This window comes from Mus caroli, chromosome 18 (assembly GCF_900094665.2).
Source record: "Mus caroli chromosome 18, CAROLI_EIJ_v1.1, whole genome shotgun sequence".
Classification (NCBI taxonomy): domain Eukaryota; kingdom Metazoa; phylum Chordata; class Mammalia; order Rodentia; family Muridae; genus Mus; species Mus caroli.
In genome coordinates this window covers 75,202,947-75,229,276 of record NC_034587.1, presented here as the reverse complement: position 1 = coordinate 75,229,276, position 26,330 = coordinate 75,202,947, and the positions used below count along the sequence as shown (strand labels likewise).

The window sequence follows — 26,330 nt, the reverse complement described above, 5'->3', positions numbered from 1 at the left end:
TGAACCAGATAGTCAGGACCATTCAGCCAGTCAGCAGGATGCTAGCTGTGGTGGGACGGCTCAGCCAACAGCCATCTCCTGTGTGAATTAGTAGTGATGGAGAGGTGATGTGTACATGACCAGGACATAGATGAGAGAACCGGTCTCTTGGTCATCTAGTATGAAAGATGGAGGCTCACATGACAGTATCTTCTTCAGACCCTCATATTGGGAATGTGGTGGTCACATCTGCCCCATAGATACTGCTATAGGCAATGCCCTAGTTTTGCTACCTGGTCAGTTTCCCCCACCCCCCTCCCAATCTGCCGCTGTCTTAAACTGAAATTTCTCTCTCTCATACACATACCCCACAGAATGATAGACATTTAGCTTCCAGTCAGAGTAGGATGCAATGGCCCCTGCACCCCCACAGCTGTCAACAGTGGATGCATGTAGCTCCTATTTACAGACAGTTTGCTATGTCTCAGAAGGATGGAACATTTCATTCAAGCAGAAAAGAATGAGGGTAGTTACTGTACTCATTTTTTTAAGGTCTGGCTTGAGAAGCTGTCATACTCTGTGTATCCATCCATAGACCTCAGTGCCATACCTCTAGAGGCCATGTGCCTCTCCTAAGGGGTTGCCTATGGACTAAGCATCTTCTCAGATGGAGCTGATGCCTTTTGTGGCCAGGCAGGTGGAATCAGTAGGCTTGTGGAAGGGGGTGGTCCGTTGCTCATCCTTAGAGTACCACAGGAGAAGAGACACATGAGTAGCCTGAGGTCTCAGTGCATCTTCACCGACTGTCATCCAGGAGCTCAGGGTTGAAATCGTGCATTCTTCACGAGTGAGTTCATCAGAGTATCTCCATGGCAGACTGAGAAGACGCTATCTCTTACAGATAAAGAGCCCATCTTGATCCCATGGAACTCTCAAGTTCACAAACTGCTTTCATCTCTGACACAGATTTTTATTATCCCTTCCCCAACAGATCATTTTTCCTTTTCATTTATTTATTATTCATTCATTCATTCATCCATCCATCCATCCATTTAGGCTTTGCTGGGGTGCAATGTGGGTGGTACTCCTCACTTCTTGCTTCATAATACAATTATTTGCACAAGGGGTTTCATTTTTTCCTTTGGGTAAATTGGTGGTTAATTAAAACTCTTTTCTTTAGGGTAAAAGAGGGGGCTGTGAAACATCAGAGGTGCTATATGATTTATAGCTTGTCTAGGGGCTGTCAGGAACCTCAGCTGTCAAGCCTCTTAGTGATCCTTATCCTTGATGTTGTCTCTCAACCAAATCCCCCTTTCTCCCCTTTCCATTTCTTCTCCTGTCTCCCTGTCCCTCTCTTTCACACACACACACACACACACACACACACACACACACACACACACACACACACACAGATGAATGCACTCATACATGCATCTCCAGCCAAAAAGAAAACCTCCATAACTTCTGCTCCACTGTTATGTTGTGAACTGTAGATACTTTCTATTTCCCACTGTGCCATGAAATGCACTGTATACCAGAAGGCATCCAAAGCATGATGATGTGTATTTAGAATCTAATATTGCAGATGGAGATAAAACAGCTTCTAAGAGAAGTTTTCCTAGTCCCATCAAATAATTAAAAAGGTTAAAGCTAGGGTTTGGGCGCACAGTGCTCCTGAAGTCCTCTGTATACCCATCTATGAGGGACAGAGTCTCTTCTGTAAATTCTCACCACCTAGCAGGAGGGCAGCTTAGGCCAAAGGCCAAGTCAAGAATTCATCAAGGCTCTATGGGCTACTGTTTTTCCACAGGTTATCCCGTGGTGGGACTCAGAATTCTCAGGGAGATATTGCTGGAAGGACTTGATGACCAAAGGGACTTTATTAGACCCATGCAGTCTTCTACTCTCCCCAAGAAGGCTGGTACACACGAACTGGGAAAATCTTGCTGCTGGACTCAGAAGGAATCAGTGATAGACAAGAGTTGACAATGAACAACTGCTCTTCTCTGTATGACTTAGAAAAGGTTTCAGCAGGCTATTCTCTTTTTCTATACAATGTGGCCCGAGAGTTCTGTTGGGGTGTTTAGAGAAGAAACATAGCTCATTTTCTTGTGTGTGTATGTGTGTGTATGTGTGTGTGTGTGTGTGTGTGTGCACATGTGTGTTAGTGTGTATGTGCATGGTATATGTCCATGCACATGTTTACTCATGCATGCACATTCCTGCATGTGAGGACAGGTACAGTTATGCTGCGGCCCAGGTATGGAGGTGAAGCAACAACCTTGAGTGTGGTCTTTATCTCTACCTTGACACAGAGTCCCTTTGTTGCTCACTTCTGTATACTGAAGGCTAACTAGCCTGTGATCTCCATGGGGATTCTTCTGTGTATGCCAATTACCTTGCAGTAAGAACACTGGAGCAGCATTGCATATCCTGTGCTACTGTAAGAGCTTTCTGTGGCTGTTGAGCATTTAAACTCATGTCCTCAGGCTTGCCCAGCAGTTTACCCATTCAGCTATCTCCTTAGCCCTCCAGTTTGCTTTAAAGCCCAGAAGAGGAGAGACTTAGTTGAGTAGCTACAATTAAGCAGCCTCTCTGGACCCTGTTCCTTCCAAAGGCCACCCCTAGAAGTCTTTAACGGTCTCATTATTACCCCAAGCTTCTTAAGAACAGCCTGATTACAGTCATTCACGCAGAAGTGATCAGAAAGGAGGAGGCTTTGCACTTTGTCTCATTAACTGGCATGGCGACAAAAATGAATTCCCACTGAGGCATCCAGATGTTCTGTTTGATGCCCTTCAGTAGTTGGTCTCTGGTGTCTCAGTGACGAACTTCCCTGATGGTTTGCACCAGGCACTGAGTTTGGAGGAAGACTGCTTCTGGGTGTCTCCATGGCACCAGGCTCCCATGTCTACATACTCAGAACTGTTGCGATCACAGTGGTCTCTGCCCCATTGCTCTGGGGAACCCTTCCACATGGGGTTGGCTCATTGCTCTCTTCAGTGCCTGTTCCAGGCACCGCCAGCCCACACAAGTGCTGTTTTCTGATACTGAAATTCTCCAGTGAGCCCAGTTCTAATTAATTACCATGGATTCCACACTCAAGGGGAAAACCTGCTTGTGAGGGCAAACATGGAGTAATTCATTCAGGAGCCTCAGAGTATAAGGCTATGGTTGGGAGCAGTGCTTCTGCCTAAGGTAGTGAAGGGCACTTTCAGGTTCAGCTTCTTGGAAGGCTGATCTGTTCCTAGTGCCTAGCAGAGAGTAAGCCTGGGGATTAAACCTTCAAAAAGAAATCAGGGCCTTTCATGATCAAGGTTTATAGAAACTGCACTCACACCCACTGCCTAGAGATGAACCCTCAGTAAGCTGCAAGTCAGCACCTCAACTTTCAGGAAATCCAAGTGGTAACTTAGGGTGGACTGTTGTCATTGTCTCTATGGGCTGCTCTTTCTTCTCAATCACATGTTGAAGTTTCCAAAACCAAGGCTCCAACGTTATCAACTTATCAAAATGTATTATCACCGTAACATTCTTTTACAGTATTATTTAGACAGGATTGTTTACTTTAAAGTAGTTTTATTAGTTATTTGAGCATTTCATACAATATTTTTTATCATATTCATCTGCTTTTTTCTGATCCCAGCCCCCACGGCTAATCCCTACCTTGGTACCTACCCAGGTTCATATTCTCTCTCTCTCTCTCTCTCTCTCTCTCTCTCTCTCTCTCTCTCTCTCTCTCTCTCTCCTCTCTCTCCTCTCTCTCTCTCCCTCCCTCTTGGTCTCTCTGAGTCTCTGTCTCTCTCTCTGTCTCTCTCTCTGTCTCTCTTGCTGTCTCTCTCTCTCTCTCTCTCTCTCTCTCTCTGTCACTCCTCACTTTCTCAGTCTATCATTCTCTCTCAACCCATTGAGTCTAAAATTTTTTATCCAAATATTCCATGATACGGAGCTTGCCCTCAAGATGGTAGACCTACCGGGGTTCAGCGCCTTACAGAAATGCTGAGATTTTGCTGGCTTGAGCTTGTGCAGGTATTGATTGTACTGTCATAATTGCTGTGAGCTCATATGTGTCCTGTGGCCATTCCTAAAATCATCCCCCACTTTCTTACATGATTTTCTCTGAGCCTTTGGGAGGAGGTGTGATGGAAAGGTGCCTTGAGCAACTGCGACTCTCTGAGTTAATTGCCATCTACTGTAAGAAGAGTCTTCTCTGTTGAGGGTTAGAGATGCAGGAGACTTTGAGTAGAGCAGTAAGTCATTAGCAGTTGGTTTAAGACATTAGGAATTGGTTTCATAATATGTCTATTTTACAGAGTTAATAGTAGTAAATTTTCCCCTGGAGCCTATTACCTGCCCTACCACAGCTTCTTGGCCCCAGTAGCGGTGCCAAGTGTAAGTTCAGTTTTTGAAGTAGGGCTTAAGTCCAATTGGAAAGTGGTTGGTTACTCCCATGAGGTTCATACCACTATTATACCAGTGGCTATACTTTACCAGGACAGTCATCAGAGATAGCAACCAGATAAAACTGATCACTAGGCTTCTCCTCTGGCAGCATAAATAGCATTGTTACCACTCTGATAGCTAGGCGGTGGTGATGGTGCCAGCTTGATTTCTCTATGTTTTGTGACTGGAGTAAACAAACTCTTTAGCCATAGATCCTTACTGTCATGTTCTGGTGGGTAACCAACAGCACAGCCAATACCATGCAATGCTTGAGTTTCTATAGCAACCCAGTGGCAAAAACTCAAAAACAGTTAACCCCTTCTGGGTAGTCAAGTTTTTATTTGTAGACATTGTCTATTATTCTAAGTGTGCATTTTCAATGGTTTCTTTCTTGTCTATTTTAATTATTCATATTTTTGTTTATATCAGCATTATGTTTGTGCACCATTTGTGTACCCGGTGCTTATGGCAGGAAGAAAAGCAAGTTGGGTCACATGAAGGTAGACCAAATGACAGCTGAGAGCCTCCATATCAGTAGTCGGAACTGTACATTTGCAAAAGTGGCCAGTGCTTTTAATTGTCATTGCATCTCTCAAGACCCTACCCGATATTTGATTGTTTTGTTTTGTTTTTTACATATTGCAAATTTTGAAACACTCTATCTAACTGAAGAGAAGTTTCGATTCATAAAAAAAAAAAAAAAAAACAAAAAACAATCTTTCCTTATTCTCCCATCTTCAGTCCCAGCTTTCTACTAATGTGCTTTTAATTTCTGCCTATCCTGGACATTTTGTATGAATTGATTCATATAATATATGTTCAGCTCTACTGTAAATTTTGTATTGGAAAATTTGAAATATATACCCTGAAGTGATTAAGTACTGTAAAGTTTTTTTTGTTTGTTTGTTTTTGTTTTTGAATCTTGATGTAGAAGTAGAGATGTACTCTACACACTATTAAGGAAGCACTGAGAGACAGAGAAATGTTGAATGGTCAAGTCCTCATTCTACTAGATATGCTCAAGATGCCATGTGATTATCATGACCTCTCCCAGGATACCACTCAGCCCTAACTCTGTAATTAGCTTTTTATCAATACTATATAAAAATACCAGTGAAAGTCTATTCTGGTATCTTTTTGTTGAAATAAATCAGCTGAGTGGCTTTTGCAAATCGGTTGCTGTTACTCCAACTGGTTAGAGAGGTTTTCCATATGATACCATAGCTGTGAACTCATAAAAGGTGCTGCTCTTTCCAGACAGCTCTATCATGGCAGGAGGAATCAGGGCCAATCAAAGGAACTCAGTTTTCTTGACCAGACTGGAGATAAATGAGGATATGAGGACCAAGTTGAATGGATATTCGATAGAGATTATAATAATATTATATCTGTGGCACTGTGGGAAAGGAGGAAGTGAATGGATGGAATGTTTTAGTAACTACAAAGACATTGTTTAAAGTCAATTCATATGCTATGTGTAGGGTCTGTAGAACCTTCTTCTCTACTTCCCAGGCCTCCTGTTTGCAAAGAAGCCATTTCTAGATAGAGGCCACTGAGACTTTGCTTATCTGACATAACTTACACAGTTCTGTGTGACATGGGGATTTGTTACACATGTGCCTTTGTCCTCTGCTCTGTATCTGCTAGGATGGGTTGAGGAGTCCAGAGTCAAGAAGACAGAACACTCAGAACAGGACCATCAAGTGAAGGTCCAGATTGGTCAGAAATATTGTGAAAAAGCATGAGGATGGCTTGATACAAACATGTATCCGCATATTTCAAGGGCTATGAAAGAGCCCTATTGAGTGCGGGGCACACACTGATGTGTTTATTGTTTGCCAGTTCCATTTTGAGTTCAACATGTCTGTTTTAGTATATCATCATATAACTCATTAAAAAACAAAAAACAAAACAAAACCCTGTGCTTCTGAGATTTCCATTAAAGTGATATGGGACAAGTGTGAAAGAAAGAACAGTGTGTGTTTACAAACTATGAACTGCTAAGTAGACACTATGCTGTAGAAAGGATAAATGTAGGGAGAGAGAGAGAGAGAGACAGACAGACAGACAGACATAGTCATTTGAAGACTCCAGCAAGGGGAGGCTTGACCCTTATGCCATGTCTCACATGGTTATGGAGAAAAAGCACGTGCACGTGTGTGTGTGTGTGTGTGTGTCTGTCTGTCTGTCTGTCTGTCTGTCTGTCTGTGTAAAATAAAGAGTGATTCAATAACATGGGTAAATAATATGACAGTGTGCGTATTGAAATGCCATCTAAGAAACTATTATTTCTGGAGCAAAGTGGGCAGTGATCCAAGGTTAGGCAGGATCAGTGTAGAGAGTAGGGTTCAGCCACTTCATGGTGGCCTCACACTCCACAGTAAAGACTCTAGGTATTATGTTAGAAGGTAGGAATCCACTGTTTAGATTAGAGGCATCTGCAACATAAGCAGATTAGCACAAGGGAGTGTCCTCTTTGTAGGATTGTTCATAGAGACAAAAAAAACACATAGGGGTTTAGGGGTGAATTTGCTTTTGCTAATACAGAGCACAGCTGATCATTTGAATTTATGTGTCTAGATGAGACATGTACATAGATATTGTAGGCTAGAAGTCACAAAAGTAGAATTTCTCTGATCTCAATATATTCCAATTTCCCACAGCCTTTCAAATGGAAGAGAAATGTATTTGTATATGTGAGTACAGGGCTTGGGGTCTCCAGTTGTCTCATTTCTTCCTGGGGAGGTGACTTCAAAATGCCAACATAATGAAAGAGAGGAGAGAAGTTACAGAATTGGTTTCTGATGATGCATAATCTCTGCCTATTTGAGCATGTTCATTAGGAAACCTTCTGATTATCCTGACAGCTCTGCTTTCTAAACTCCCTATGGACAGACAAAGGCATGGAGAAAATTACATTTCTCCTAGGATAGAGCCAGAGGTCATTTTGTGTTTTGGGCAGCTGTCTATGGTCATATTGAAATCCTGTTGGCTCGCATGTTACTAAAAATAGCTAATGTCCTTGTCAATTTTTGTACACTTACTGTCCTTTACAAATTAACGTGAAATTGTGGATCCTCCAAGTCAAGGAAGAAAATGTCCATTTGTTTTCCTCAAGTTCTTGTTGGCATTCCATGTCTCTGGTTCTGTAGCCACATAAAGCCCCGGGGGACACAGCATGCTATGTCTGCAAAATACCTCTGAGTGTTTTTGTAGAGTATTTTCCATATAAGGCCAATGCTGGAAAGACAGACACACCATTCCCTTACATTACAGCCTTTGGTAGACTTCCTCATCCCAGAATCCAATAGAAAGAGCACTGAACCAGGAGTGAGACCTGAGTTTTAATCCTAGGCCTGCCACTTACTGAGCATAGAAGTACACAACAGGTGATTAACGTTCAATTTTCAAGTCTCTCATCTTCCAAGGAGGGAGTGTGGTATTAAAATGCCATAGCGTTTCTTCTGGCAGTGTGAGTCAGGGCCAGTGTGGGATACTCAGGTGGGAAGGAGTGAGGTGACACTTGGGTTCTGTAGTTGCTTTTGCCTGTGGAATGTGGAAACAAGGCCTTGGTTCCAGGCTATCTTATGCGTGGCTGAGGTGAAGAAGGTAACGGTCCCAGTGAAGAGCATGCAGCATCCACAGTGAGAGCAGTGGAGTGCAGTGCCCATCACTCACTCTGGAGTTTCAGGCCAACTCCACCTCTGCCCTGATCCCTTGTCCTCAAGATCACCTCCCTGTGCTGACTCACAAAGATTATTGTGGGCCACACTTAAGATTTAGGCATAGGACTGGTACTTGTAAGAGCTTTCACAAAGTTCATAATTGCTTTAGCCTACTTGACATCAGGCAACTATTTATTATTTATATAATTAGAGTTTGGTGTTGCCTTCCAATACCAATTGACTGGAGAAGGATCATAGACCATAGCAGGTCCTCTTGCAAATCCTTCTAAACTCTCAAGCCCTTCGAGTCGATCGAGGCCTAGTCCTCAACATGGCCTATTATTAGTGTGAAGATCCACACAGAAGAGATCTGGACTCTTCCTGTATCCACAAATCTCTGTTAAATACTATCATGCCATTCGGAGAATCGGAGCTGGGGTCAGGTCCCTCCATCTTCTGTGCTCTGGAGAACCTGCTCTGTAAAATGGCAGCTGAGTTGCCATTTTTCCCCCTTTGACAAGTTACCCTACTCTCTAGTCATTTCTGTTTCCTTCTGTTGCCCTTTGAGAATGGGTCACAGGTTTTGATAAAAATGAGCTCATCTACGCATCCCCTTGTTGGTAAGATGTGTCTAAGACCCTTTAATGCTTCTAATGCTGGATAAGTCTAGCTTGCACTCAGTGGTCCCTCCAGCTGCCAGCCCCTTCCTGGGTGGAAAAGGTCAGTTCGTGAAGAGAAGCACTCACATGATCTTCCCAAGAGTCCTCCTTTCCAAGAATATGAATTTTCCCATATAGGAATCAAGACTTGTTGGTCTGGATATCTGCTCAGCGAGCCAGCTCTCCTTCACGCTGTGGTTGGCTGCCTGCCTCATGTCTCTGGTTCATGAGCTTCTAGGTCTTCCTAAGTGTAGGCCATTCTTGGATGCACAGGGTTTGGATCATGCACATAACAACCTTAAGACAGAGACACCCGTGCTATTCACTTTAGATTAGGGTTGGATTAAATCGAACAGCAGCTGCCTAGAGTTGCTTTGATTCAATTCTATGCAGCAATATGATGTAGAGAGATATAGGCCAGGAGATCGTAACCATCAGTTTCTCCAAGACCCTGTCCATTTTCCTCTGGGGATTCCTCCAGAAGACAGGCACTGATGAGAGACACAGGAGAGACTGAGACAAATTGCATGGGCTCTGAACTGGGAGGCTTTGGTACACTCGACTGTACTCTATGTGTGCCTCTGGCTCAACAACATGATGATCTTTGAAGGTTGACCAGGCTTTCTCTCAACCACTGCTCGATGAAATACAGCTTGCCTCTTCCCATGACCAGGCATCTATGCAGCCATTTGGCATTTGGTTTAAAGAGACAAAAAACCAATGAGGTCACTGGTGGAGTAGGTACAGAACACATTGATTATCTCCTACTATTTTACTCATCCCCCAATCCTGAAGGAGACCCAGTATTTTAGAATCCTCTTGAAGAAATAGATAAGCCTACTATCAGACAGTAGGCTTAAAACCAATTCTGTATACCTTCTGGTACTCCTAGTGCTTTTGGACTAACCCAAGCCCATCCACTGGCTTCACTTTCTCCTCACTCGAGAGTATCCTAATTACATCTAGGGTCTAATGATAGGCCCATCGCAGTACTGACTGCCTCATGTGTCTATTTTTGTATGCACAATGAACCACTTGGGGTTTGGTTGGGATATAAGCAGCTGTCTTGGCTGAATCACAAGACTTCAGGGAGGAATCAGAGATAAGAGGGATTCAGCACCAAAGTCCAGAGTTCTATTGGCCCGGCAGATCTGCTAATAAATTTGACCTTGCAGTAATTCCTGTTTAAAGAGTTTAGAGATCAGTGGGGAATTCCCCGCCAAGTTTCTAATGAGAGCTTCTGGAGAAGGACCACTATTTCCAGTTATCTCCTGCCTACCTTCCCTGAAGCCCAGAGGTAAGCTGTCAGCTTTATGCTAAGGTCGCCACTTAAAACAACCACGGCAGAGCTGTGGCCTAGAACCTCTTTATTGGCCACAGCATCCTCTCATGTCAGAGTTCAAAGGTCATGAGCTTTGAATGTGGATGGGCTTTGAATGTGGATGGGGGAGGAAAGACCTCAAGCTAGGCACGGATCATCTCATATAATGGCACAGGACAGCGCACTCTCTCTGCTATCTCATGTAAGTAGCATGAGTTGAGTAGATCATAGGTAGATCAGATAATGAACATGACAGTACTGTACTGAAGCCAATGACAAGTCAATGGCAAGAGCCAGTTGGGTACATTTCTTCCCTCCTCTACAATGGGTAGCTTCCGATTGGTAGGTTGTAACTCTAAACATTTCCATTGTGGAAATAGATAAATGTCTCATATCTATACTCTCCCTCCCATGATGCCAAGAACCAATTCTTTTTTTTTCCCCTCAAATTTCTATTGATTCTTTGATTTTCATGTCCTGCACCTCAGTCCCATTCATTTCCCTGTCTCCTTGTATCTGCCCTCCACCCTAGCAGCCTCCCATACAAAATAAAATAAAACAAACCAAAAAGCAAACAAAACTAAACGAAGCATACAAAGCATCTCGTCACAGAAGCTGTAGTGTGTCACAGGGGGGTCCCACCTTATACTCTGTGTCCATACTTCATCACTTGTAACCAATTCTTAAATACTTTCTATCCTGTAACTGCTAGGATCACCTGTTTTTCTCACTGGTACGGTGTGCTCAGGATTGGGACTCCCATTTTAAACAAAGCTTTTATAAGCTCATGATGCTAGGAAGCATGGAGAATCAATTGAAGGAATCTGGAAAATTCTGCCTGGGCTATATACAGTTGGCACCTTCTCAAATGTATCAGTGGCTGGGCACCTTCAGGAGGACACCGGGCAGTAATGATGCCCAGCTGTAGGCTGGACTTCAGAACAGGGTTAGAGCAAAGGAGTGGAATCTCCTGGGGGTTAGGGCGGAGGGATTTTTGAACCTATCCTGAGGCCTAGAGTGACTTTCTCAGCCCATAGCTTCTCTGATTCTTAGGTAAAATGGGGCTCACTTTCCCCACTTCACAGGAAGATAATAAGCCTGAAAAGGGCAGGTAGTTCCTGTTCCTTGGAGCTAAGTGGTGGGGGTGGGGATTTCGCCCGAATAAAGGTGGAGCTTTTAAAGATGATTACTGTGTGAGTCGCAGCACTTAGAGGAAGTACTCAAGCTGGGTGTCTCTGTGTCCAAGAGCTTAGAGAAGGGGATTCCTGAGCTGTGGGGAGGGCTTTGATCTGGGCCCTTCCACTATGTGCAAAGACTTTGAAATGAGGATCCTGTCCAGGGCAGGTAACTAACAGTTCTTCTTCTTCTTCTTCTTCTTCTTCTTCTTCTTCTTCTTCTTCTTCTTCTTCTTCTTCTTCTTCTTCTTCTTCTTCTTCTTCTTCTTCTTCTTCTTNCTTCTTCTTCTTCTTCTTCTTCTTCTTCTTCTTCTTCTTCTTCTTCTTCTTCTTCTTCTTCTTCTTCTTCTTCTTCTTCTTCTTCTTCTTCTTCTCCTTCTCCTTCTCCTTCTCCTTCTCCTTCTCCTTCTCCTTCTCCTTCTCCTTCTCCTCCTTCTCCTCCTCCTCCTCCTTCTTCTTTTTCTTCTTGTTTTTATTTTTATTTTTTTGGACACATAATTTTATTTGTGAAATAAGTGGGATGGTTCCTAGATCTTCATGTTTTTTCATTGTTGCTGAGTCGTTAAAAGAAGCCATTGTAAGAATCTTTATAGGTCTATAAAGTAGAGCTATTTTTATCAATGTCATAGTCAATCATTCTTGTTATAACAAAGACACTTTAATACCTTGAAGTATGACAATATACTTTGTGCCTTGATTATCAAGCACGCTTTGCTATTTTGCATGCAATCCATTAAAGGGACAGTACTTAATGGAAAGATAGCCTTCCTGGTAGGCTTCTGTGTCTTAGGTTTGGGTTACTCAATATCCCAGGAGGTTGAGTGAAGCTATAGAGAAAACCAAAGAGAATGCTCAGTCTTGACACAATACTTTTTTCCTTTTAGATATACCAAAGGTGAATAGGTGCATACAGTCAGATATTCCTTGTTGTTTCTAATGCCCCTCTATCTTAAACCAAGCCTAGCTTCATTTAGCATTGCCCCCTACACACACACACACACACACACACACACACACACACACACACACCAAAGAATCACCTGCCTTTCTGGCTGTGGATGCCTTCCTTGAAGTTGTTTAAGAACTAGAGTTTTTGTTTTTCTCAAGGGCTGTGTGTACTCTAGAGCTCCTTCCCTCCTTAAAGGGGAAACAAAGCCAATGCTGAGTCCAGGAGCAGCTTTGCAGTGATTATAGTACCACTGGTTGTGGGTGAATGCTTCCCCAAAACACGTTTGAAGTAGCAAGAAATACAGAAAGAAAGCATAGACCTTCTTCTCTGAAAGACCAGTAAGTGAAGCAGGCTGGCCTCCTAACCACACAGCATTTGCTGACTCCTGAGCTGTGTATGCCCAGAGCCTCATTACTTCACTGCCAGGTATGATAAACTGTCCTCCAGTACCAGCTAGGGGGGGGGGTCTAGATGACCCCCACCTTTAGTTGCAGACAGTGGGTGTGAAGTTTACAGATGTTCTATGTGAGCATCAAGGATGCCCATCATCATTCCAAACTCAGAGTCTTTCAGAGTATGGGTACCTTGCAGGCTTCTTTGTTGTGGGGCTGAGGTGTACTAAAGGATACCTTGCAGAGTTTCTTTGGTGGGAATGGAGTGTCCTAAGGGTCAGCAAAAACTGTAACTTTCCCAGAGTCATAGGTGAATTGTCTGGTGCAACTTCAAAAACATACATTGTCACCGTTACTGTAGGCATCTCTGTGCTTATGAAACACTTAGAGGCCTCAGACATCTAATTACTAAAAGTCAAACTGAGTTAGCAGCTTCTTTCAGCCCGGATGATGTTTCACTTCCAATGTCCTTCATGTTAGTGGGCAATGAGTAGACAAACACCTTCCAACCAAATCAGTCCGCAATTCTGAGGACACCTGTCCACAAGTGGGAGGGAGTAGAAGCCAAGCACACACTAATTCCTGCAATAAGAAAACAGGGTACCTTAACTGACTGAGAAGTTGAAAAGGACACCATTCGATGTGCCTGGATCATTGAAGTGAGAACAGAGGCCCAATTTCCATAGCTTGTTAAGGTGATTATAGAGCTCTTGCAAGCTAAATCATACTGTTTTGAGCCAACTTTGTTTCAATGAGACCTCATTGTGTGAGATACAAATGCACATCTATGCCACATATCCCAGCCAAGAGAAGTTGCCGGTGAGCCAGATGCTTCCAGAAGTTCCCATGAAATACGAAAATGGCATATAAATATATTTAGCGAAATACAGGTTACCTGTGTGTTGTAAGATGCTATGCCTGCCTCAGTGTTACCATGCTTGAAATCTATCCCCCTTTCCAAGGACAGTTTGTTTGCTCAATCCATTGTGAATACCTTTTGTAGCTGCCTCAGAGTTTGCAAAATTCCTCCACTGAGAACAAACCTGTTTGGAAAACAGCCAGGTGTCTGGGTCCTTGAAGAATTTTCAGTCTGGTTCCCAGATTTATGATCCTTGTGTCCTTAGTGCAAGAGCAAGGCTGCCTGTGGAAGGGGCAATCATTTGGTTGGGCAAATAGCTCTTAACTGGCAAATCAAAGAAAGTTTTCATCACATCTAATAAACACTACTTAGTATATGTAAGTCCATAGGTTCACTTCATAGATCTAAGAAAAAAATAACAGATTAGGAGACCAGAGAAGAAGAAGAAGAAGAAGAAGAAGAAGAAGAAGAAGAAGAAGAAGAAGAAGAAGAAGAAGAAGAAGAAGAGGAGGGAGAGGAGGTCCTGTGAAGGTTCTATGCCCCAGTAAAGGGGAATGCCAGGGCCAGGAATCATGAGTGAGTGGGTTTGTGAGCAGGGGAGGGGATAGGGGGTTTTTGGAGGGGAAACCAGCAAAAGGGATAATATTTGAAATGTAAATAAAGAAAATATCTAATTTTAAAAAAAAGAAAAAAGAAGAAGGCAAGGAGAATGAGGGAGGCATACAGAGGAGGGAGGGAAGGGGAGAGGGAGAGAGAGAAGGAGGAGAGAGAGGGAGAAGGAGGGAAGAAAGAAGGAAGTGAAAGGCTAGATAAATAAGGTTACACAAAGAGGAGGATTGATCTTGTCCAGGAAGGAAAGATGATGTGTGTAATCATGAACAGTATTTACAGCAATGGACACCAGGCCTCGGTGATTCTTGTATCCACTCGACTCAGGAGCATAGTTCTCTAGGGACAAAGGCAATGCAAGTTCAGAAAACGTAGTGTTGAGGGGAGGTTCACCAGGCAGAGCCTACTATGTTAGGCTACGATGGTTTGGAGGGAAAACTGACTTCTCCATTGACAGTGGGTGCCAGGGCTCCCTCTCAGGCACAGAGGGGGTGGAGACATCCCATGCCAAGATTCCTGAGTGGGGCATAGATGGCTCTGGACTAGGCTGTTAAGAGTTGCTGTGACAGAGTTCCTGATAGGTTTTTGGTAGAGCTTTTCCCCATCTTATCCAGGGCTTATAAAAGTGAAATTACCTACCAACTACAAGGTCTCGCTATTCCTGCTCCCAACCTGCTTCATCTGTTTTATATATCCATCCACCTGTACGTGGTATTGATTGCTCCAGATTTGACTCCAGAAACTCAGTTTCTCCACCAAACTGCCATACTGAGCAAAACATTGGCTTCCAGACTGAGGTCCTTTCTCCGGGGCCTTGTGTTACCTTACGCAGTCTCAAGCATTAGAATATATCGATTTACCAAGGAAAGGATTGCATAGAACGCTTTGATATGTGATTTGAAGCCACACGCGCAAATTATTTGGTCAGTGCTAAGCAAACGTTTTGTAGAAGATGAGAAGGAGGTAAGGATGGATCTTCTCTAAGCACATGGCTTCGTTTAGCATATGTGTGGTGACAGAGCTCCTCTCTTGGTGCTGTACTAACATTGCAAGCTGCCCACAGATGCTTGTGATACAGTTTTTTTTAATTTTGTTGAGATGAAAGACATAGCCCAGTTTGCCCTCTGGAGATGTAGCTCATCTTCAGCTCCTTCTTTCCCTGGATTAGGAAGTAACACTTTAAAACATGTAGTTTTCTGAACTTCAGAATGAACAAAGAGGGCTTCTCTGTCTGCCAAACACTGAAGGAAGAGTGAACATTTTTTTCCTCTTAGTGGTTCATGGCAGACATCAAAGGATGCTCTAAAACAAGGTCTGGATACACATGCAACTGCTTCTTGACAGAGATGACTGCATCAGTGTCTTCTATGTGGTAGGCTGGCTAAATCATTATCCCAGGTAAATTCTGTATAAAGGCTTTTCCTCTTAAGGCAAAAGTTTTCAAGTTATAATTTTTATGAGTATTCAAATCAAAACATACCAAATAGTAGTAATAAATTATGCTGTTATGCATAAAGTGGAGTCAGGGCCTGGAATGCTCCCTTTTTCCACACTCTGCTCAGTCCTCAAGAAAATTCTATAACCTAGAATCCCTTAAGGCATTGATTGCTCTGTGGGTCTTCCTCTGCACTGTCCATTACTGAACATAAGAAGCATCAAGGAGCACCCAACCACGCCTCCCACAATATATGTTCCAAGCGGTTCTGGGTTTTGAGAGGGAATTATGATGTACTGAAAAGGAATGTGCATTAGTCAAGCCAGACCATGACATTCGGCTATCTATGGATAATGAGCCCCAGAGATGATCTAACCCTCTTAAACATGTTTTTACTAAAAAGCTTAATAAATGACGATAATTAGCCTCTGTGTCACCAGTTTATATAAAATTTTCTAGTAAACTTTCTGCAGAATACCACCCACATTGACTCCCCCCTTTCCCCCCATGAAATTTAATTTTCTTGTTCTGAGGAACAATGACTTGGCAAGAAGCACATGGGTGAGTTTAATATGGGCATCCATCGTGAGTGTGTGTAGAATTAGGACCATGTTGCATAGATGTGGTATTTATTCCTTTAGCTATTTCTTGGAACATGTGCTGTGTTTGCTCAAGTGTGTGTCTTTGCAGCTTTCACAGGTCCAAATAACACAAGCAAGACTCATCAGCTAATGGGCTTGAGATTAGCCACAGCATTCAGATGTGTTGGCATACTACTATAAAGTCAGGACTGCATCCTTTCAAGGTTGCCCATGAAATCTTAAAGCAAAAATTGTAAAAACTCTTTTGGCTACATCTCTAGAGAAAGTAAGAAGACGTTGCTGGAGAACTTACCTGTACCCATTAGAACCACATCAGTTAAAACATAAGGAAAGACAAACACAAGAAATGAAGACTAGTCCTGCTTGCAATTATATACAGTGGTTGTTATTAGAAACCCTTGTCAGTCTCAGAGCCAAGAGCTTGGATCAAAAACTGATGGTGTTAGGAGTTCCAGGTTTAACCATTGGAATTCCATCAGGCGGAGAAGACTTAGCAAAAGGGGACACCCAGGTGGGATCTCAAGCCCAAGTGTGTAATTTGCTTTGTAGGTTGGGCGGGCGCCTTCCTTGGACTCTGCTCTATGTGCACCAAGTGCCCTATTAGTTAGAATTAATACACGTTTATTTAGAAGGGTGTTAGTACTTAACCTGACTTTGGATTTCACTTCTGCCTCAACGGGATTTCAAACTCACTTAGCAGTTTAAGCAGTTATCTGCACACAATCATATTTGTAGACCAGTAAATAAACCATTTCCCTCTCTGCTCTTTGAGGGGTGTCTTTTTAGCAATGAGTTATTTGAGGTGGGGAGAGAAACGGAACACATGGCATTCCCCCCCCCTCAAATTCCTCTCTTTGAATAGGAATATGGAAATTGGGTGCTAGTTTAGTGTGCTAGGATACTCTGTGAGTGCAGCCAATGGGAATCCTTTTGTCCAGTTAGTAGGAAAATATGATGCTGAAATGTATCTCAAGTTTTCTTCACTGTGCCTGGTGCTTTCTGCCAACCCCTTTCATTATCATACTAATGATGAGTAGCAAGCAGCCGGTGGTTCTACAGCAGTTCCCTTGGTCTGCTTGCCTTTAAGCCTGCCATGCTGGTGGACATGAAGGCCTTTGTGGCTTGTTGCTCCAGAGTCTGCGTCTGGTGCTGTTCCCCTTCTCTGTCTTGAGTCCTAGCGAACCTTCTGTTCCTCTTGATCCTTTCTGCATCCCCATCCCTCCACCCTCAGATTTCTGAACATCTAAAACTTAAGTTTTAGGGGAAAACATCAATATTAAAATACACATGTAAAACATAATACATGCTGTCCTTCGTTATGTCATTCAGTCTGCCTGAACTTCCTTTTCCTTCTCAAGGGAGAGAGTGGGCCCAGTCCACCTTAGACAGGGATGTAATGAGATAGTTGTCTTGGCTTGCTGGGACATTGCCTGAACATAAGTCACTCTAGGTCTTCCTGTATGTGAAATCATTAGTAAATCATAATTGAGCTTCCTTCCTACAGCTAAAGTAAGGACCCAATAGCACTCAATAGAATAAAAAGCGAGGAAAAAATCCACTTCCTACAACATGCAAAAGAACAACAAAGGATTGGAAGTGGGGGAAGGTTGACTAGATGGCTCATGCAAAGATAGGACGATGTCTTTTAGGCCATTTGTCAAGGATACTTTGTTCTCCCCAGAGCTGTCTACACTCTATTCCTTTGCTTGCCTATTTCTGTATCTACCCATCTATATATTCATGCTACACATCAGCATCTGTATCCTTGTCCTACAAGGGTTGACTTTCCTGGGAAGCAAGAACGAACATACGGTCCAAGGAGAGACCCCCTGGGATTTAATTTTTTCCAATGTCATGTCTGTACTAAAACCCCTCTGCTCTGATTTTCAGAATGACTTATGTCTTGATCCTAAATCCTTTCCCAAACAAGGGACTGTTATCAGCCAAGGAGTCTGTGGGGGATATGGCTATCCCTGTCTACCCTGGTTAGGTGCATCCTTCGCTTAATGACCAGCAGAGAGGAAGAATGGGGCAGGAGAAGAGAAGTGTGCTATACACTCCTTTTTCAGTGGGAAACTTTAGAGACTATGGTGTTTTAAGGTAAGAAGACTACACTTTGAAGGGCAGTCTTAGGTGGCTGATGGGCTTCTTGATTACAGTATTGCAGTAATTTGGTGAGGGACCAAAGGCGGAGCCCCATTCAGAAAGAATGGAGAAACAAGAGAACAGACCCTCTCTGCTTGGGAAGCTGAGTGAATTTCTTTCTTCTCTCCTCTGTGAAAAGCTGGGACCTCCCTTCATCTTTCTCCAGCTCTTTTTGAGTTTAGAGAGACTAAAACACATCCTGAATTTATGCCAAGAGGCTGCGGCTCTTTAAAAAAAAATGGAAGGTCGGGTCATCTTCTAGTATTTGAATGTGAACTGTTTGAGAGAGCAGCATGATGTGTTGGGAATGAGATTGGTCTGAGCAGGGCCCCCAGGAAAGCTCCCTGCTTCACTGGGGAGATGAGAACATTTTCTTTCTTTTGCCTTTTAAATGAAATTCTGTCTGCCCTGCTCCCCGCACCTGCTCATCCCTCTAGCTGAGATTGGTGCAGACATTTAACCATCCTGGGAAAAGACAGGATCCTTTTCATTAACTTTAGCCTGATTGAAGTCCCTAGAGCTGAGTGGGTTTCATTTTCCTCTTATCATTCTCTGTCTATCATGGATACTCCCCACACAGTAAGGCTGTCATGGGCATTGAACTCCCTCTTGGTGGTGCCAAATGGACACAGGGACACAGTGGGAAGAGATATTGCAGATATTGTTTTCCTTTTATTTGTCTCATCATCATCACCATTATCACCATCATTGTTATTACTTTGTGGTGGTTGTTGTTGTTGTTGGTGGTGGTGGTGGTGTGTGTATGCGTGCACAGCTTTTAGATATCAATTCCCTAATTCCACAGTGAGTTCCAAGGGCTGAACCCAGGTTGTCAAGATTGTACAGCAAACACTATTTTACTGCTGAGCCATCTCTCCAGCCCTTGAATCTGTGTGCATCTTACCTGTGCCTCACTTCCAATACAATCTTTGAGAGTCTTTCTGTCATCCTTAGAAGCAAGGAGAAAGTTCTGTGTGGGCACTGGGGGTCTACTGGGCTGCAGGTAAACACAAGCAACTGTTTGTGCGAAGTTGCGGGGGACGAGGAGATGGACTCAGAGGTGTCATCTTACTGATGTCACGATCAGCTCTTTTGTCCCATACAAAATAAGATGCTTTTTTTGTTTGCTTTAATGAAAAGCTATCTATTCTCAAGTGAAACTGCATTCTGTAGTTTAGAAAGGTGGAAGGACTCTGGATGAGTACAGAAGGGGGAGACTTTCCTTACCCCTTTGTTCGCTCATTCCCTCGTTCCCTCATTCCACTTCCCCAGCAGAGGTGGCTTCTGAGCACACTGGGGGAATAATGTACTCTCATTTTTTCCACCATCTTTCAACTTCTTGATGCAGGTCCCAATATTAGTATTTAAATTCTTTTGGGAATCTAGGTTTAGTCCGTGTGTGATTTTGAAATACAGGAGGACTTTTTCTGTCCCTGTAATTCTAATTGAAAACTGAGTAGCACACCTGCAATGCCTGACAACCAGCCATTTCCTCTTTAAAACTTCAGAATGAGGATCTACTTTTAGGAGCGTCCATATCATGAGAGTATGCTCTACTTAAACTTTCCGGTGTTTGGTGATAGCATAGTTAGACCTTGAGAGCCTGGAGAACAGTCGGCGTGATATGACACATGACAGGCTTCAGCACTGTCCTTTCAGGGATCATTTTTAGGAAAGGTCACAATACTTCCCCTTGGTTGGTTCCAGGCCGGATAGAATCTTCCATGGATACTAAACTGTGGGTGAAACACTGGGCACCACTAAGCATAAAGCATTGCGATGTTTAGACTCTACTTAACATCCACAATCCCTGATATCACACCATGCATCTTCCCACTCAGCGGAGAGAGACAGGCTCACCTGAACTTCAGTGGACCATTGGACAGGTCTCTACTGCATGGGCAGAAAAACAAGAGCTCTCTTTCTGGCTGGCTGTGAATCTATTTGCTATTTAGTCCCTTTCTTTGCATGTTACCCATCTTTCAATGTAAAGTGGGACTTCTACACTGAAGTGAAAGCCAATATTCTCTCCTATACCCACGAACAGATAAAAGAGCTTGCTCCAATCATAGGAGCTCATTAATTCATTCTAACGTTGAGATGTTCTGCACACAGAACACGTGCTGGCTGCTGAGTACTGTTTCCTTTTGTCAGCTTCAATGATATCTTCAGTTGTCTCTCAGACTTCTCCACACCCAGCAATTGAGTCACTCTTGTCCGCACCTCGAGGTTGACAATCTCTCCTACTTCCCACTCAAGTCTGTTGCTCAGAAGGTTATTTAGTGACTAACTGTATGTTCTGACACTTCCTAACACATTGCAGCGTGCAGAATTCGCATCAAATAATGTCTCACTCATGTCTTGTTAGACAGAGTCTTGTTGGGCATGTTGATATATATGTGTGTGTGTGTGTGTGTGCAGCAATACAAAGTAGAAATTTAAGGAGTTAAGAACTAAAATGCACACATCTGATATCTTTCTGAGAGGATAGAAGGGAGAAATTCAGATTTCTTTGCTGGGGGAGTCCATTATAACTTTCTCAAGTACCAAAAAAAGACATAGCAAACCATAATCAAGCCTGCTGGATTCCTCTACAAATGACTTTGCTCAGTTCTCAGTCCCTGCCATGGATATGAAGAAATGCTACACATTTGAAGATTCTTTGAATACACTTGTAATTTATCCTCACTGTCAGGACTGCAGAACTAGGAAATGGATATTTTAGTCCCTCGTCCCTGCCAGCCTAGTGAGCCAGATGGGTGGGTGGCTGCAGTTGAAGAGCCTGGAACTTTTATGAGCTGAGTCTTATGTGCTGATGCATATTAGTGGTTTTATGCTTGTATGAAGTCCTTGCTACATCTTCCCCTTTTCCAGCTAAGTTAAAGGCTTATGTTGGTATTGTATTGGTAAGTCTTGAAGAGTAGATGATCATTACCAAGAAATTAGAGGGCCTTGAAGAGAGGGCTAGTTAAGGGTCATTGATCAGGACATAAGCATTATGTTACTCCAGGGGACTCTTTTGACTAATGTTCTAATACTCAGCCTTTTCCTTGTGCCACCTCTACTCTCTATAGAAGATAAAGCCTGTTCTTTGGGGATATATAACTTCAACCAAAAATACATGCCATTCCCAGTAATGCATGGAAAATATTGTTTAATTTCAATCAGATTTCTCATGGGTAGAATGGAGATACTTTCTGTCTCAGGATTGATGGGGATAAGAAAGAAGGATAAATTAAAACAAAGCATAATAACACATCTATTTGAAAATGTGGTAGTAAAACCTATTATTTTGGGATGCTAACTTTCAAAATGAATAAAAATACATTAAAAACAGTATATGCAACAGTAATCAGTGTACTGGGATGAGAGCGATTCTTGCTGTGTTATAATCTCCTCTCTGTGACTAGAGGAAGGCTGAGGTTGCCCTGTTGGCATCATGGTACAGGATATTGAGATTAGCAAGCCCCTTACCCTGACTTTGTTCTTCAAACTGCTTGAAGCACCTTTTCCTCCCCCCTTTTCTATTTCAAAGGCTCTTTTCAAATTCTGTTTTACCAACCCCACCCTGATCTTTCTTCCCTTTTCTTCAAAGTCTGAGACCTAGATTCTGGTCCATCTGCTGAAGTACATTTGTGTGAACATTTTCTGCACAGGGTGCTCTCAGAAGGCAAGGGTCGAGTCTTGCATTGTGCGTGAGCTCTATGCCTGGGCAGGTTGCCTCGTAGGTAACTGCTTGATTGTTTTATTACTAGTGAAGCCAGGCTGGCTTCTTCCTAGGATGCGAAATCTGTCCCACAGGCAGGGCAACCCCAAGGCTGAGGAGAATGTGTTGTCCCAGCTCAAACATTGCTTAGAGTCAACAAGGTAGCTAGATAATCCACTTGAGTTTTCCTAAATGCCAGACCCTGAAGCCTAGAAGTGCTTCTCCTATTATTTCCTGAACCAAACAAGATATTGTGAGAGTAAACATAGACTCTTCTGTATCTTGTAGGAACACTGTCCAGGCCTACAGTGGCCAGCATACTCCTTGACCAATAGGAGCTTTCCCCTTTGGCTTGCTCTCACACCCCTTCCCCAACTCTGTTCATCAACAGCTGGAATGTGACGATTCCATTAATTGCCATATGTTATCCTTAAGTGTTTACTGGTGTTAACTCTGCCTACATATGAAAGCATACTGAAAGCCTTACCTTTACCCTACAATATTGATTAAACAGAGGTATGTGTGTATGAGGGTGGGCATGTACAAGCATGTAAGTGAATCTTATCCTCTAATTCTGTGTGTGATCATTTGCAGCATAAGCTATGAACACTTAACTAGAATATAAAATTACAGGCGACCTACAATAAATGGAAACCAAATTAGGTTGGTGGGAAGAATTAAGAGTCAATTTTACTGGCTAGATTTTAAGAAAGAAACAAATATAAGAGAGAGAATGAGAAAAAGCTATGTTGAAGATAAGGGCCTTTAACTGTATATGAAACAATGATGCCGAATTTAGCACAACATGGAATACTTTGAAAATAGGAAGCAAGCCAGGGAACCTCTCCCTAAAGAAATGTGGACTCACTAACATTATACATCACGATTTCAGGGAGCCAATGCCCCTCAGCTGTAGTCTGGTCCCTAATTTAAGCCCTGTGGAGTACATGGAAGGACATGGAAGGGAGATAGGAGAAGGGGGAGAGAGGATGGGAAGAGGTCCGTGAGGTTGTGGACACATAGAGGGAATCTAGGAAAGTCTGGCTTCCTCCTGTTTGGTGATTGTGTGTCTGGAGCCCTGATCTGGGCTACAGTGATTCAGGTGGATTGTCTTGGGGATGCTGTGTGTTGGGGATGCTGTGTGTTGGGGATGCTGTGTGTTGGGGATGCTGTGTGTTGGGGATGCTGTGTGTTGGGGATGCTGTGGGTAAACTTTGAGAAGCTATACTAAGGAAAACTCCTTTGTTCTTTTCAGCTCCTCACAGCCAGTGACCCTACAGCCAGCGACCTCAAAGCATTTCAGACACAGGTGAGTCCCTGTACTGGTTTTATGTGGTTTGAGAAGCTGTGTGTCCATAGTGAGGCTGTGGGTGAATAAACGTGACACCAAGGCAAAAGCTTCACTGGGTCCTCTGCTGCTGTGCTTCAGGTACTGGTGTGGGCTCCCTCCAGGGTTCTCTGATTGACTGCTTTCTACTCTGACTTTCTTAATGTGCTATTATGAAAAACAAAAGCCATTTTAGGCAGGACTTTTAGAGTGTTGGGTTAACACAGAGCTTTATTAAAGGAAATAGAGTGAAATTGGGCTGTGGTTCTAACCCCCCCTCCTGTATGTTTATGATTCTATAATACTCATGTCCAAATACCTTGTAGTCATCGAAGTCTGGTGGCCACAAAGGCAGGCAGACAGTTGAGCTTTGCTGCCCGTGGTTGGGGAACAGTCACATCTCTAGCTCCAGGGCTGTTTGATGACAAAAGGAGTCAGGCAAGAGCTTTCTGGGAGCCAGGTACAGTTGATCACCCTTTAATCCCAGCTCTTGGGTGGCAGAGGCAGGTGGATCTCTGTAAGTTGGAGGCCATCCTTATTGACATAGCAAGATCCAGGCTCGCAAAAACCACATAGAAACCCTTTCTCAAAAAGAGACATTTTCCCCATGGTACCCACTTAGGCATATATGCCTTACCTTTTCCCATAGCTTCCAGCCTAGGCGCAGGAGCGACACAAAGACACATTGAAGAATGATGGATGAGGTGCTCAGGCCCAGGTTCCGCGTCATATGAAACTTTCTATCATCCCTAATTGCTCCTGCTTTTATAACCCCATAGTGCTGTGTCTTTGCAGCAAAGAACACCCCAGCTGGTGCCACTGAACTTCTGAATGTGGAAAAATCAAGTTTCTAACAGAGTTCCATATATTTGAAATGTTTCTCTCTTTTAAGCCTTTACCTCACCTCTCTTTCCTGGCTTCTATCATCTTGGCAATAACCCTGTTATTGCCAAGGCATCTGAGGATTCAGATCATGAAATAAAATAGCCCCAATGCTACGCAGAATAGAAAAGGATGGAGAAGGGCCAGGGAGACCTGGAGGAGGAGAATTGATAATTCCAGGAGCCACTAGTGAAAGTCAAGAACAGACCTGAGAGCCAGAGATGGTGGCTATAGAGAGGTCGTCCCTCTATAGTCTTCAGTAATCAGAAATGAGGACACACATTCACCTTTGTGACAGACAGCAGGGCTCTGCATGCCTGAGAGAAACAGGAGATGGCTTTCTCTAGTGAAAGCCCAACAAATACAAACCTTACTTTCATCTTTCTCCTCTCCCTTCCCCTCCCTTACTCTCCCCTTCCCTTCTTCCCTTTCTCTCCTCCTCTCCCTCCCTCTCTCCCTCTCTTGCCCCATAATGCAAAAGCTACAAGTAGGAATTTGTAATGTAAAGAAAAGCAAAGCAAGTCTCCATTTTTCTACCACAGAAACAGAGGATGAAGGCTGGGGGTAGTCTTTTACCCTTTGTTCTCCATAGCCATGCATATCTATTGGGATTTCAATGGTCACAAATTACATTGATATTGTTAAGCTTTTTCTTTGCAAGTGTGCCACAGGAAAGGCATCTAGCCACTGGTTATTCCTGCACTTGGTGGTGGTTCCTTCCTCAATTTCCCAGTCCATCCTCCCTAGTCATTTCATCCCTTGTAGGCTGAGATCTCCAAGGAGCAATCTAAAGCAGATACTAGGACCAAGTCTTCTCATCTTGGACACAAATCGTGTCCAATTATTGGTGTCATTTCTATGTTGTTTACGAGTCCCCACCAAGATGTGGCAATTGATAGACTTTGTAGACAAATGTCCACAATCTTGTGCACATGCTTGTGAGGGCGCAGGTGGAATATAGAAGAGAAGTAATTGTAGTGAGGGGACCAGATGAGGCACCAGCTAGTCAACTCAAGCCACAGCATTGAGGGGAAAAAAACTTGAAAACCAGCTCAGCTCTCAAAGGAAAGCCTGTGGGTCTTGGTTCTCAACTTTTGTAAACTCTCCATCATTGCAAAGGAAGCTCCTTCCTTTAAGGAAAATGGTATAGCAGCATAAGGAGGAGACAAGGGTAAGGGCACTGTATGAACTGTGGTGATTTCTAAAATGTTAACTGCTGTTATGGTCAGGGACACACAGGAACAGAGACATGCAGGAAACCATTTTAGTGTAGAGAACATGACAATTGCTGTTGTCGAATTGCCTTCTTACTCAGGGCGTGTCCCTGTAAGGTCTTTGTGTGGGTCTCTCATCAAGATACAAAAAGCATCCTTACACTTCCTGAAACAGTTCTAGATCTTTCAATAGTCTACAAAAAAAAAAAAATTGTCTTTGGGAAAGATATCTAACAACTTTGATCTTATTTTTTCTTATTTAAAAAAAAAAAAGTCTTAGATTATATCTCATTGTTGTGAGGATTAAATGAGCTAGTGCTCCAGAAAGAAGCCCATGGGAATGATGGCTGTGTTTCTTCCACTGTAGAAGTGCAGAATAAATCATTTGAAGATGCAGACAAAGAAGAGAGGCTACCTCTATGGAGCAAATGTGAAAGATTTCCAGGGTGAGGTGTCACTCACTTGGGTCAGGAACACAGAGAAGAATTATGAGGTGCGATCTTTATTCCAGGCAGGTGAGGTCCTTAGGAACACTAAGCCAGAGTGGCAATGCTTGGACTGGGTTCTGAAGACATGGAAGTTTGCTTCTGCACCTGCTGCTAAAGGTGCCACATTTAAAAACATTACTTAGGGATTGAGTGAGTTAAAGCCAATTTTCTGGTCTTAGAAATCTAAAAAATTAGTTGGACTTTAAATTTTAACTATTTTAAAGTTTTCAAATACAATATATTATATATGTAGGTTACATTATGGATATATTATATACTATATCCATTAAAATGATACATCATAAAGAATATTTTCGGTAGAAAATTCTAAAACCTAGAACTGTTTGGGGGGGGTGCTTTTGTACACCAAAGTGAGTATCAGACAAAGACCCTACTAGGATTCCTAGTGAGTGAGATGGTGATTAGGTAGCAGAAATCTATCTGTTCTTCACACTACCTCACTACACTGTTTTTCTG

At 43.0% G+C, this 26,330-nt stretch overlaps 1 protein-coding gene across 2 annotated transcripts in view; it reads left to right on the top strand.

The window, feature by feature from the left end:
* Positions 1-26,330, top strand: part of Setbp1 (SET binding protein 1) — a 352,035-nt gene that overhangs the window by 162,797 nt on the left and 162,908 nt on the right. For both annotated transcript variants that reach the window (XM_021150811.2, XM_029472068.1), the window contains exon 3: positions 23,198-23,251. In XM_021150811.2, the coding sequence (XP_021006470.1) occupies positions 23,198-23,251 (54 nt within the window). The remainder of the gene's footprint in view (positions 1-23,197; positions 23,252-26,330) is intronic.